This window comes from Psittacula echo (genome assembly GCF_963264785.1).
Source record: "Psittacula echo genome assembly, chromosome: 5".
NCBI lineage: Eukaryota > Metazoa > Chordata > Aves > Psittaciformes > Psittacidae > Psittacula > Psittacula echo.
The window spans coordinates 74,215,943-74,228,120 of record NC_137739.1 but is presented as its reverse complement, the minus strand read 5'-3'; the positions used below and the strand labels follow the sequence as shown (position 1 = coordinate 74,228,120).

Here is a 12,178-nt window from a genome sequence, read left to right as displayed (position 1 = left end):
CCACCCCTCAGGCGACCCGGGCCCCGCAGGGTGACCCCGGCCGGCGGCACCAGCCGGGCGCGCCGCCAGGGGGCGCTGCGGCGGCCGTGCCCCGCTCGGCGGCGTGCTGTCGCGCCCGCCCCCGTCGCGTGGTCCCTCCCCGGCGGCAGCGCGCGGGGCGGGCGTCCCCTGCCGCAAGGGCTGCCGGTCTATCGGCGGCGCGGGGGCGGGCGGCCGGCCCGGGGCCCGGACATAAGATGGCGGCGGCGTTGCTGGAGAGGCGGTGGTGGTGGTTGCGGCCGTGCGGGCTGTCGCGGAGCGCGGGCGGTGCGCGGCTCTGCCCGGGCTCGCAGGGTGGATAGAGCCGGGGGGCCGGCTCGGCGGAGTGGGGCCGCCATGGGCTCCCAGGTGCTGCAGATCCTGCGCCAGGGCGTGTGGGCGGCGCTGAGCGGCGGCTGGTACCAGGACCCACACCAGGGCGCTGGGGTCAACGCGCTGCACCTCTACCTGTGGCTCTTCTTGCTCGGCTTCCCCTTCACCCTCTACATGGTGAGCGCAGGCCGCCGTACCCAGGGAAGCGGTGTCGGCCTGGCCCGCGGGGCGGGCCGGCATTACGGGGGGCAGCGCGGCTCGGCGGCAGCGGGGAGGCCCGGGAGATGGCGGAGGGGGGGGAGCAGGAAGGGCCGCGGGGCCGTCGCTTGCGCGCCCCCTGCCCGCGGCGCTGCCGCCGCCCGGCCGCCCCGAGGAGGGCCGCCCCGGGGCCCGGCTGCCTGCCGCTTGCTCCGGCCCGCGCCCGCCGCGGTGCGCGGTGTCCCGTGGCGGGACCGGCAGCCGCGATCGAGGCGGGTCCTTGGTATACGCCCGGGGCTGCGGCGTTTCGGAAGCGTGGACGTGTTACCGGGAAGATGTGGGTGGGTGCTAGCGTGGCCCGTCGGCGCTGTGGGGCTTCGATCCCTGGCACTTGGCCTTCGTGTTTTTTTGTTTTTTTTTTTTTTTTTACTTCCTTAAAAATCGGGCATAACTCTACTGGCTTCTACTGCAGGTCTGCTGGTACTCCAGAAAAAAGCACAGCCTCTGTACCAGCCGGTGAATCCAGCCAGTATTGCTGTCTGGCAGCTCTGTCCCTTTCTCTTCTAGCTTTTGAGACTGGTGGAGCAATGTGCTTCAGGGTCCATAATCGGGAAGTTTATTTGGCTATAGTGTAGTGTGCTGGCTGGCAGCATTTTGGACTCGGTGTTACTGATAAGATGCCACTTTAGCTTTTTTGCTTGTGTCTGGACTTCAGTGTACTTGGTTTGGGAGAATTCCTGTTGAACTCATGTTTGTATTGGACACTTAAGTCAAAGCTGTTGAAATACTAACCTTTAAACCTGGAAACTTTTTTGACATTTGGACTTGGAAACAAATATAAGAGGTATGATCAATAATGGGAGGAAGGGGCAGCTTCCTGTTGGCTGGTGCTTTTTCTCTGTAACTTGTGTGTAATTTACGAAATACTAATATTTCACTTCAGATTTCTCAATAGAAAGGTGTGAACCTGTTAGGTGTGACCAGTTTTGAGCACCTGAGGTAGAATGTGACTTGCAAGTCTGCCAGGTTCAGCTGCTGTGTCCAAGTAGAAACTGCCTTGTGGAAAAAATGTGAGCTAGTGAATGAAACCTTGGAGGAAAAGCTGTATGTGAGTACAGTTGCAGAGATGGAGACCTCTGGGGTCAAGCATTTACTCTATTAAAAGCAATGAAACATTTCATACTAAGAAATAGCTCATGTGGAAGAGAAGGTTACAGCTCTATGTAGTTGGGTTTTAATTTATATTACCATGTCTTGGAAAAGGTAGCTCTAAGGCTTTTTGTTTGAGAACTTCAGACTGCTGGCAAGGAAACAGCAGGCTGAGACAAATGGCTTTTAAAACCGAAGTTAATGTGACGACAAATCGTCTCTATAAAAACTGAATCTCTATCTGTTCAGCGTTCCTTTTGGTCTGAAATGTAGGGTGGTTTTTTTCCTTTTCAGAAGTACTGCTGTTTTGATTTGACAGTCTATTTAATTAGTAGTGCTTTGCTGAGAGAGCTGTTCATAAAGGTGTGGTGAGCTATATCCTGCATGCGCAGGAGAATTCTGAAGGGGGCTGATCTGTACTGTACATAGGTCTTTTCACAACTGATAAATCTGGACCAGCATTTGAGTCTCCTGCTGCTCTTAAAGTGACAGTTAAGCTTCAGTTGCCCATATTATGGGGTGGTAAACTGAAGTGTTGCTTAAACTTTTTCCCTTTTCCTGTGCAGAGGGAAAAAGACAGGCAAAAGCAGGCTGATTTGGGTTTTGCAGAGATCAGAGAAATTAAATTCTCTTACTTCATAGCTCTGGACAAGTTGAAGATGCAACAACAAGTGCCAACTTCCCTGAGAATAAGTAGGGAGATTAGTCACAAGTTGAAGCAGATTGAATCATATTTGGCCATTTTCCCTCTTTCCACCCTCTGCAGTTTAAGTGTTGTCTAGACATAAACTAAACAGGCAGAACTGTGATGGTCATCTTAGCTCTTTAGCATCTCTTAAAATGCATCTTTTTCAGAATAAAAAGCGGTAAATGTGGCATTGCTGTAGGACATACATAAATAAGCAGAACTTGCTTAAAAAGTCTTAGGTAACCGTAATCTGAATTCAGAGCATGGCTCACTGGTGTGTAGGAGGGAGTTTCTAAGCTAGCTTCAGATGCTAGCTAGCTGGCAGACAACCCTGTGTGTTTAAAAAACAAGGTGTATATAGAAAGACTTAGAATGCTGGCAGGTTTTATATTACTTATACAACTTCCTCACGTAAGGAATTCCAAGAGCACAGTGTTACTTTGATGCATTGGGTCAGCAAAAGAACTAAAGGCTGAATGCATTTTACAGTAAGCTAATAACATTTTTGCAAATGTTATTTAACCCCCAGCAGGAATAGAACACTTAATCTCTTTTGGGTATGGTGATTTAGATGCATTTATTGCTTAAAGACTTGGTTTATTGCACCCAACCTTGCTGATCTTTAATTTGTGCATTCCTTCTATTTATCCTTTATTTCCAGAATGGAATCTGGTAATAGTTGTGATCAGCAAGTGATACCATAAATCTGTGTGTTTCTTTGCATGTGTATGCCAGTGCATTTTAAGGTTGATGGGTTTAATGCATGATGCAAACCAACCAAAGAAACTAGCAGAATTCAGCTAGTGTTTCTTCCTTAGTCCCTCATCTGCCTTCTGAGCACATGAAAGTGAGGTCTGTACCCTGTATGAAGGACAGACATATGCATAAATATATCTGTACTGCAGATCCAGATACTTTTCTTCTCATGTGGTTTGTGTTTTTTTTTTTTTTTTTCCATACACTTAACCTCTCCTTGTGGGAAGTGTGGAAAAAAGAAAAGATAATGAAGGAATTGAGGTGTAGAGGAAGAGAAATGTCTGCTTGAGTGAAGCTGCTTCAGTCTGCACTCTTGGTTCTGTGGCTTGGCAGCATGCATACGAAAATACTGTTTTCTAGACTAGTTAAATCTATCCTGTTTAGATATCTGTATTCAGTAACAGACTAAACTGTGCATGTTGATTTGCATATCCGTTATAAGAGCTGATCCCTGTTTTTACACTAGTCGGAAACTCGAGTTGGGAAAAGAAAACATGCTACAATATGGGAAACTACAACTAGGTTGTAAAACATAGTGGTAGAGTTGGAAAAAACTGCCTTAAATGCAGAGGCCAGTGTTAAGCATCAGTGTTGCAAGGGGGAGGGGAAGAGAGGAGACTGCCAAAGCACTTCCCCTAGTCGGAATGCTGTTTCAGCCCCACCACGTGCACAGGAGGGGGTGAAGTCTTGGCTCCGGTATTTGGGGAACTTTGCCAGTGACTACAGAGGAGCCAGGGACTGTACCTTGCTTGGGGTTATGGGCTCGTATATATCTACAGAACTTGTCTGTCAAAGTCAAGCTCATTTAGGCAACAGTTCACTTAATAGGCACTTGATTTCCTGACTTGCGTACATAGTTACACAAGTAGGTCATATAAATGTAGCTTCATGTGAAAGTCTCTTTCCAGTGAAGTTTCTGAAATAGGTGCTGTTTCTCAAACACTTAGTTTAAGTTGGATATGTAATGAGAATCCTTGGTATCCCAGATTGCCCTAAGCCACGTCTAGTTTCTTGGCTATGCAGGTTTTACTTGTACACTTTAAGGTTTCAGTCAAGAACTAGATAACTTGTAACTGAATGTGCTTCTGATAACAGCAGTTATTCACGGTTCACAAACAAAAAATGGTGACAGATGCTATCTGCTGTTTCTTGATCTTTCTTCTTCACCAGTATGAAAGTTCCTAAAAGTTACTGGTCTCAAAATGCTTGAACTTGAAAGTATTTTACAAGACAACTGTTGCTGCTTAATGAATGTTTGATTAATATCACTTTTATGTAAGGACTTGCAATCTGATTTGGATTGGGAGACTTTCCTATGAATGTTTTCAGCAGGTAACACCTACACATCTCTTTTTGAAAAGAATCTGGAAACTTCATTGTATGTGTAGTGTCTAGCTAAAGCTAGCTGTGATTAAGCAAGATCCATATAGTCTTTGTTTCTTCATAAGTATATAGCACAGCCCGTGATCAATGAAATTCCTTGTGGTTTCTGACACTTATATATTTGAAATCTTGAATCAAGATACAGGGACCTTCGAAGTTCAAATGGGAATATCTTAACCCTGTAACTAGTGGTCTGAGGTTTCTTTTCTGTTCCAGGTTGACCACTGGAATCTAGGAGTGCTTAAAGCATTTTTCTACCCACTCTTTCACAAAAGGTGTGCTGTGATACAATTGAGGTGATGTAATAGCCAGCAGCTTTCAGAAGAAGCAGTCCCACTTCCCACCTGTGCATTCGTACCTTTGTCCATGTGTATAGTGTGGATTTCATAAATTGTCTTGAAAGTTTTAAATTAGGAAAGTAACTCCTGAGGGGAAAAGTGGTAGAAAAATCAGTATCCTTCCCCTCTATCTTTGAAAGTACTGCTTAACTTTGCTTAGAGAAATACTCCCAGCCATGAGTTTGTCTAATGATTTGGTTTGTTCAGCCATTAGATGACTGAAGTTTTCAGCAGAGTGTAATTAAAGCAGGTGGTTTTTGTGTGGTCATGTCTAGCTCTTTTTTTCTCTCCTATAAGAGCTTCAGTTGTGACTTCTGCTGTTCAGTGTATGTTTTCCTTTGGTGCTAATGGAAGTGGCTAGATATGTGCAGTAAAATGAGATGTTCTCTGAAATGCTGTTGCAGCTACAGACTTGTAGCCAGCTGGTGTCTGCTGACAAGCTCTAACCTGAGATTTTTAGTCTGTTGTGCCTAATAAACATGGTTTGCTACTTGTAGAATGAACTAAAATGAGATGTAGCTGCAGATCTGTAGGATTTACGTTTGTATTACAATTGTGAAGATGGTATTGTATAGGATACTCAGTTATGCTGATGGGAGACCTGTCCCTCAAACGGTATAATGTCAAGCACAGTTTCAAATGCTAATCTTGCATTAACTTGTCTTGGCTTGTAGAGAGAAGACCCTAAGTGGAAGTTGAATGCTTTCAATTTTGACAAAGAAAACTAGAGAAGGCATAAGTGCTTTAGGTTAGGTTGCAGTAATTCTTCCTTTTAAGGCTGGAATACAGATGAATTGCTGGTACCATGAGTAGCACATGATCAGATGGCGGAGTATGGTTGACATGCTAAAATTTTTTCTATTCTCAGAGTATATACCCTCTCTAGAGAGGAGTCAGAAAGAATGAAAAGTAGCAAATTATCTTATTTTTAGCCTTTTGCAATCCTGTGAAAACAGGATGTGAGGAAAAAGCACCCTTTAATTCTTTATTGGGTCTGATACAAGTGTTTTGCTGCCTTCCTCAGTTTTTCTCAAAGCTTTCCTTTGCAGAACAGGATGTGTAGATTTTTTTTTTTTTTATTCCACAAAATAAACTGGATATGTTGTGTGACCTCACTGCTGATGGAGTAGAAGGGAGAAATTGAAGAGCTGTCAAAATGGAAAAGTATAGGTACATCTTCTATAGACCGTTTAGCTTTTGTCATCTGATGTCAAGCTGACTCTTCTGGTAATGACTTCTGAACACAGGTACTTGTAAAGGAGAGGATAGTTGAAGTTATATTTGTGATCTGGTAGACTGCTTGGTGCAAATAGGAAGCTTACAGTTTTTCCAAAGGTAATGGGCCTGCCCTTGCCTGCAGGGAGCTAGCTGTCTCTGAACTTCTTGGAAGTGGAAAAACTGCATTTCTTGAGGAAATTCTTGTAGTGTTTCTGCAGGGTTGTATGGATGCCATAAGCATCATTGTGGCTCCTGATAGCTTACTGGTGCTGTTTTTGAAAAACTTTGTTTCCTCCTTTTCCTCTTGAGGTAGTGCTTGGTAAGTGAATCTCCCTATCTACTCCTTATCCACTAAGGTCTTGTCCAGCTCAGCATGGAAAATCTAAGTTGGCACACCTCAGCTTAGTTTGCATTTCCTACTTCAAGTGTTATGTTAGGTGTTGACTTCACTTGTTTTGGAGGAAAAGGTAGGTTAAACTTGACCTACTTAACAAAAGGATACTAATAAGTAACCTGCCTTCTGATTGATTCCAGACTCAATTATTTATACTTGTTTGGCTTTAGAAATGTCATATTGATTGTTTGGTTTTGCTTACTGTCAGAAAGTGAGTAGCTGGATTAAGGATTTGGTTTGTTGAACAGCCAGCTGTCAATATTTAGAAGTGTTTATTCTTGTATCCCCATTATTAGTACAATATTTTGTTATTTGGAGATCTCTTCAAACAATGTTTTTGCTAAACTTGCAGCTTAAATTGTATGAAGAGCACTGCCAGTTCTTCTGGGACTAATAAAGCTCTTAAATACAGAAATATTAATGTTGTAATCAGACTTTTTTTTTTTTTTTAAGCGGCTAAAACTAGGTTTAGGTGCAGAATAGCAAGGGCTCTCTGTCTTATTCTCCAGTCATGTTCCTTTTATGATTCTGCAAGTTGTGCTTGGGGCTTTAATTACCATAAAAACTCTGTTCTTGCAATGGTCTGTCTAGGGAGGGAGACAAGGTATATGAAACAAGCTGGAATTCTCCTTAGGCTAGGAGGTCTAAAAAGACAGCTCATTTTTTCTTCTCATTTACTAAATTAATGTTCATGCTAGGTAACAAATGCTGTTCAGTTCTGATTGCTGTATGCCTGTGTGTATATACTTACACTTATGGCTGTTAGAATTTTATGTCAAGCTACACCATCAGTAGTGGATAGCAACACAACAAAATATGAAGAGACTCTTGTTCCTTTTGTTAGGAAAATGATCTGTTTGTGCATGAAGACTAAGGGTTAATACCTATCTCATTCTGTTTCGTGACAGCCTAGGGAAATGGCATATTATAAGTATGAATAAAGGTGAATTAGAGGGGTGAAGGCCTTGAAATGAAATCCGAAGTTTAACTAGTACTGTGAACACTTCTAAGTAGATATTAGTTCACACTTAATATCTATTGCTCAAGCAATTGATCTGTAAAAGCCTTATGGGCCTTGGCAAAGGTTGCTTGAGAAGTCTTGACTCTGAATGAAATTTCAGAAGTTGAATTCAGGACTGAGGTTTTTCATGTGGCTTCTGACCACCTTTAACACAGCTGAAAAATTGTCTTCAGAACATCTGCGTTGGCTGCCTTTCCATGGGCCTATAATGGTCTAGCATAAGTAATCTTTGAGGTGTGTGTCTTGCAGGTTATTGTGGACTGCTGCTCAAATGTGTGAGCCGCAAATGTAAGCAGCCTTTTTTTTTGTATGCAGGTAGAGTAGATCTTGGCTTTTGTGACTGATCAGTATTTTGTTATGCAAGAGAGCTGTTGGAAGCTGACAAGCTCAGTCAAAACATCTATGTTGGGTAGTTGAGCGGATTTTCTCCCATGCACCATGCTGTCAAACTTGCATCAGTTTTTAAAAAATGGACTTGGTGCTATGGACTAGCCCTGAAATAAGGTCATACCCTGTGCTTAGTTTAGTTTTCAAATTGCTTAAAATCTTCCCATTTTTTTTTTTTTTTATTCATGCCAACTAATAAAAAAATACTAGGCTTGACACAAAATCCTGTTTTCTGTAGGTTTCCTGGTCTATTATATTCCAATAGCCTTGAAAAATAGAACAAGTGTTGAATTGGGCTCTCAAGCTCCAATGATAGGTCTACTTAGAATGCTGCTGTAGTGCATTTTTAGTCCAATTGTTTCTTTCTTTTTTTTTTTTTTTTTTTTACATTACTAGACTTCTGTCAATCTCTGCACAAAGTTTGACTGTAGGGAGTGTGTGTTTAAACTTTCATTTTTCAGTATGTTCAGTATTTTCTGTGTGGCTTTATGTATTTTCATGGACATATGACCTTGTGTTCATTAACTGTTTCTTACTCTCTTTTGAAAGGCTCTTCCTTCTTCCATGATGATAGTAGCTGTCTACTGCCCGGTGATAGCAGCTCTCTTTATCGTTTTGAAGATGGTGAATTACCGTTTGCACAGGGCACTGGATGAGGGAGAAATTGTTGAGAGGAATGCCAGTGAGCATATGGACAGAGGAGCAAAAACAGAACAAAGCAGTGTTTCAGCCAAGAGGAAAGACAGCAATGGGCCCAGGTAAGATGCCTGCTGATGTTGGTATACTGCTTCAAACGATAAACAGTCCGGCCTTCATCATATGTGTCACTGGAATGGTGGTTGAAATAAATACTGAGGAATATAGATGCAGGCCTCTGTAGTTCTTGAAGACTAAGTCTGGTCTTTGAAAGCAGAGTTATTTATGTGTTAGGTTTCAAATGATGGATTCATGCTAATTTTCTGGTTCCTCCCCCAAAGGAGTTCCAGAACAATATTGAAAATGCTGGAAGCACTGAAACAATAGCATGGAAAATGTGTGCTGATTAGGTCACTAAATACTTAATGAACACAACCAGTACAAGTAAGTGGACATAGTTTTAAAAAACTCTAGCTGTTGGAGACCACATGCTACATGCTAAGTATTGTATCACTAAAAGCAATGTCTGATTGGGTCTCGGTTTGCTTGGCTTTGCAAAAGCAGGAGTTGGATACAATGCTTGACACCACCCATAGCCTTGCTTCAGGGGAATACTGTCCTGTGAATTTGGAATTTCTGGAACTGCTCAGCTCAGTAATGACAATGACAATTCTGAAGTATTGTCAATAGGACGTGATTCTTTTCCACAGATATTTGCTGTCACCAGCATAAAAAAGCCCGGAGCTTTTTTCTCCTCTGACCAGACTCTTTGAAGAAAGAAGTGCAAAAGATGACTCATCAGCAAGGCTAGCCTAACCAGTCTGATCAGACTATGGATGTGTTACAAGCTCTGTTATCAAAGACTCTGCCTGACTCCAGATAACTGGGGCTATCTTAAGAGTTAGACTGCATGAAATAAGTCAACCTTGAATTGTTAGCTTTTAAAGACAGCCTTTCTGTTGTCTGTGAGTTTCTGGTAGTAGTAACCAGAGTGAGGCAGTTAGGATGCTGTCCTGACTTGGAAAAGGTTGTGTGTATATTTAAAAAAGGAAAAGGAAAAAAAAGAGGCATGTACGATAAGGAAATGCAGCTGAAAGAAGCCTCTTAAGTCTGTTTATCAGGATGCTTAAAGAAAGGAAGTGTTAAAGTGATGCTCTTTAAATTGCTCAGACTAGTGCTTCAATGTGCATATGGGGTAGCTTCTCATGAGATGGGTCTTAAGCTCCCTGTGTTCTCTCAGCTCAGGTACTGTTGGCAAAATTCCCTAGTGTCTTGTATTCCGTTAAAGTTGCTATACAGTAACTTCTTGTATCAATCTTTTATAACCTGCCCCTTTTTCCATGCTGTGCTTGGTAACTGAACCTGCTGACTGTAATTATGACTCCATTTAGATCACCATATACCTTACTAAAACTATTGAGCTATTTTGGCAGAATGCTTGCCTAAATGTATGTTAATGCTTATTCTGCGTAATAAAACTCATGAAAGTAAACTAGTGGTCTGTTCTGTTTCAATGCAACCTTGCTAATGCATGTTTCACTTGTGATCGTTGGATGTGTTGTGGTCAGGTTTGTTTTTTTTGTGTGTGTGTTTTTTTTTTTTTTTTAGCCATGTAGCTTTTGCTTCCAAAATGGTAGCCAAGACTTGGCAAGGGACTTCTTACTACTAGTATTGTGAATTACTTCTTGATGTTTCAGAAGTTCTGTTTTGCTTTATGGAGCAGTTGACATGGGACAAGTTACTACATTATAAGCATTTGTGAGCTCAGAAGTAGAGGTTAGTTTGATGCTGTGTGTCCTGCTTGCCAACTAAGTTTCATTAACTTTTATATGATCCTTGTTCCCACTTTCAGGTCTCTTAACTAGAACTGGGAACAAGGTCAATGCAGAAATTACGGAGTTACTTTTTGGTAAGTGGGATGTACAGTATATACTAATCTTTGCCTGGAAGCTTACAAGGACTCTGGGATAACATTAAAACCAGTAGAGGGGATGTAGAGTGAGTGTTTCATATTAAGCTGTTACCTTAGTAAGTTCAAACCACTGTCTCGGAAGAAAGTGCGTATGTAAGGTTTTTTCTTCTTAAACTTTGCTCTCATAGCATAAGATGGATATAGGGGAACTCCAAGCAGATGTGCTACCTTTAAATATTTACATGATCAGAATATTAGTTTTGGTAGCTTAGGCTACAGCATATGATAATATATATATGGTATGGTGTGAAAAGCTGCCCTAGAATTTTCACCCCACCATGTGTGCCCTCCCTGAGACCACTTTGGATACGAGTTATTAGTATTTTTAAAGGAATGAGAAGTAATCTGGTTTCTGTTCAGAAGTTGTTCAGCATTCTGTTTAGCTTCAGAGAAGTGATTTTCTTTCTTCCTGAATTTATCAGCAAAGCGGTACTTTCGTGTATTTTATGTGCTGTCATTTGTATAGGTTTACATGAGCTACTCATTTATCTTTGGTTCGCATTGGCTTGTGAATAGGATCAAACTCAGGGTTTTTAATTGTTTCATAGAAGTTTGGCATGCTTCAGTGAGGAAAAGCCTGCTGATCCTTAAGAAATGGCTTATTTATATTTTTCTCATCCTCTGTTATAAAACAAATTCTCTAGTTCGTGTTTCCAAAAGAAGCTAGTCTTAATTTTGAGATGGGAATGTGAGTTGTCTTCTGTAGCTTCTAGTGCAGTTGCTGCTTTCATACTTAAGAGAATGGTGTTAGTAGTGCCTCTGTGAGATGTCATGAAAACAAGTCATGGGGATACAGGCTCCTAATCACATGTAAGAAGCAGAAGGAATAGTGCAAGTGTCATCTTTGGGTATCAGTGAACATGCTTAGGTACCTGAACTCAGTTTTGCTTTTGGGGATATGAATATGGCTTCTTACTTCAAACCATAGTAGTCACTGATGCAAGAATTATAAAGCATTAACCTGGTGACACTGTTATTCCCAGTTTCCGTCAGCATGGGGGAGCTGTAATCATGATGCTACATGAATTTCACATGTACTTCTACAAAATAAAGCTACCAGCTGAAGAATGTTGTATCTTTGAGTTATGTGCAGTCTACTGTTAAAAAGTAATCTCTACAATTCTTGCCCTACCTTCTTGCTTTTTCTTCTTGCAGTTTTCTGTGACTGGCAGACCTGTTCTTGAGCTTGAAGTTGTTTTACCCTTTTGACTGTGTAATTAGTGATTCAAGCTTTAAAGAAAACTTCTCTTAATACTGTCTTAACTTACTTAACTTACTGTCTCTTAACTGTAACTGTCAGTCTGGCATTTGCAATACATGTTGTGGTCCTTCTGTGTTTTGAGAGCAGCCTCCTGGCTAATTATGCTGCTGGTTTAGTTGGAAATTAAGGACAGAAGAAGGTGTTTAGAAGAAAACAAAACTCTTCCACTGCTTTGTCTAGAAATCACAATTACTCATTCCAGACTCTCTGTGGAAGTTCTAGTCCAAATATGGGAATTCAGTCAATCAGCCGAAGTCAGGTTTTAAACTTTTGAATTTATGTAGGCTTATGGCCTCTTCAGACTTTCCTTTAGTCTCTGACACACCTGTGTAATACAACTGGAAGTAGTAATTTTGGATAGAACAGTGACTAGTTTTAGAAATGCTAGTTTTAATTTGGTTTGTGCAGTCTCTGAATACCTCTTCC

At 41.8% G+C, this 12,178-nt stretch overlaps 1 protein-coding gene across 11 annotated transcripts in view; it reads left to right on the top strand.

Moving 5' to 3' along the window:
* Positions 1-214: 214 nt before the first annotated feature.
* PCNX1 (pecanex 1) overlaps positions 215-12,178 on the top strand; it is a 91,811-nt gene continuing 79,847 nt past the window's right edge. For 9 of the 11 annotated variants that reach the window (XR_013956881.1, XM_080618097.1, XM_080618092.1 and 6 more), the window contains exons 1-2: positions 215-528; positions 8,433-8,641. Coding sequence is in view for 8 of the 11 variants with exons in the window: in XM_080618097.1 (XP_080474223.1) it covers positions 376-528; positions 8,433-8,641 (362 nt within the window). In the remaining 3 variants the exon portion in view is untranslated. Of the gene's footprint in view, positions 529-8,432; positions 8,642-8,945; positions 8,964-10,371; positions 10,429-12,178 lie in introns of those variants that run through there. The other 2 variants (XM_080618098.1, XM_080618089.1) reach the window with 2 other exon arrangements.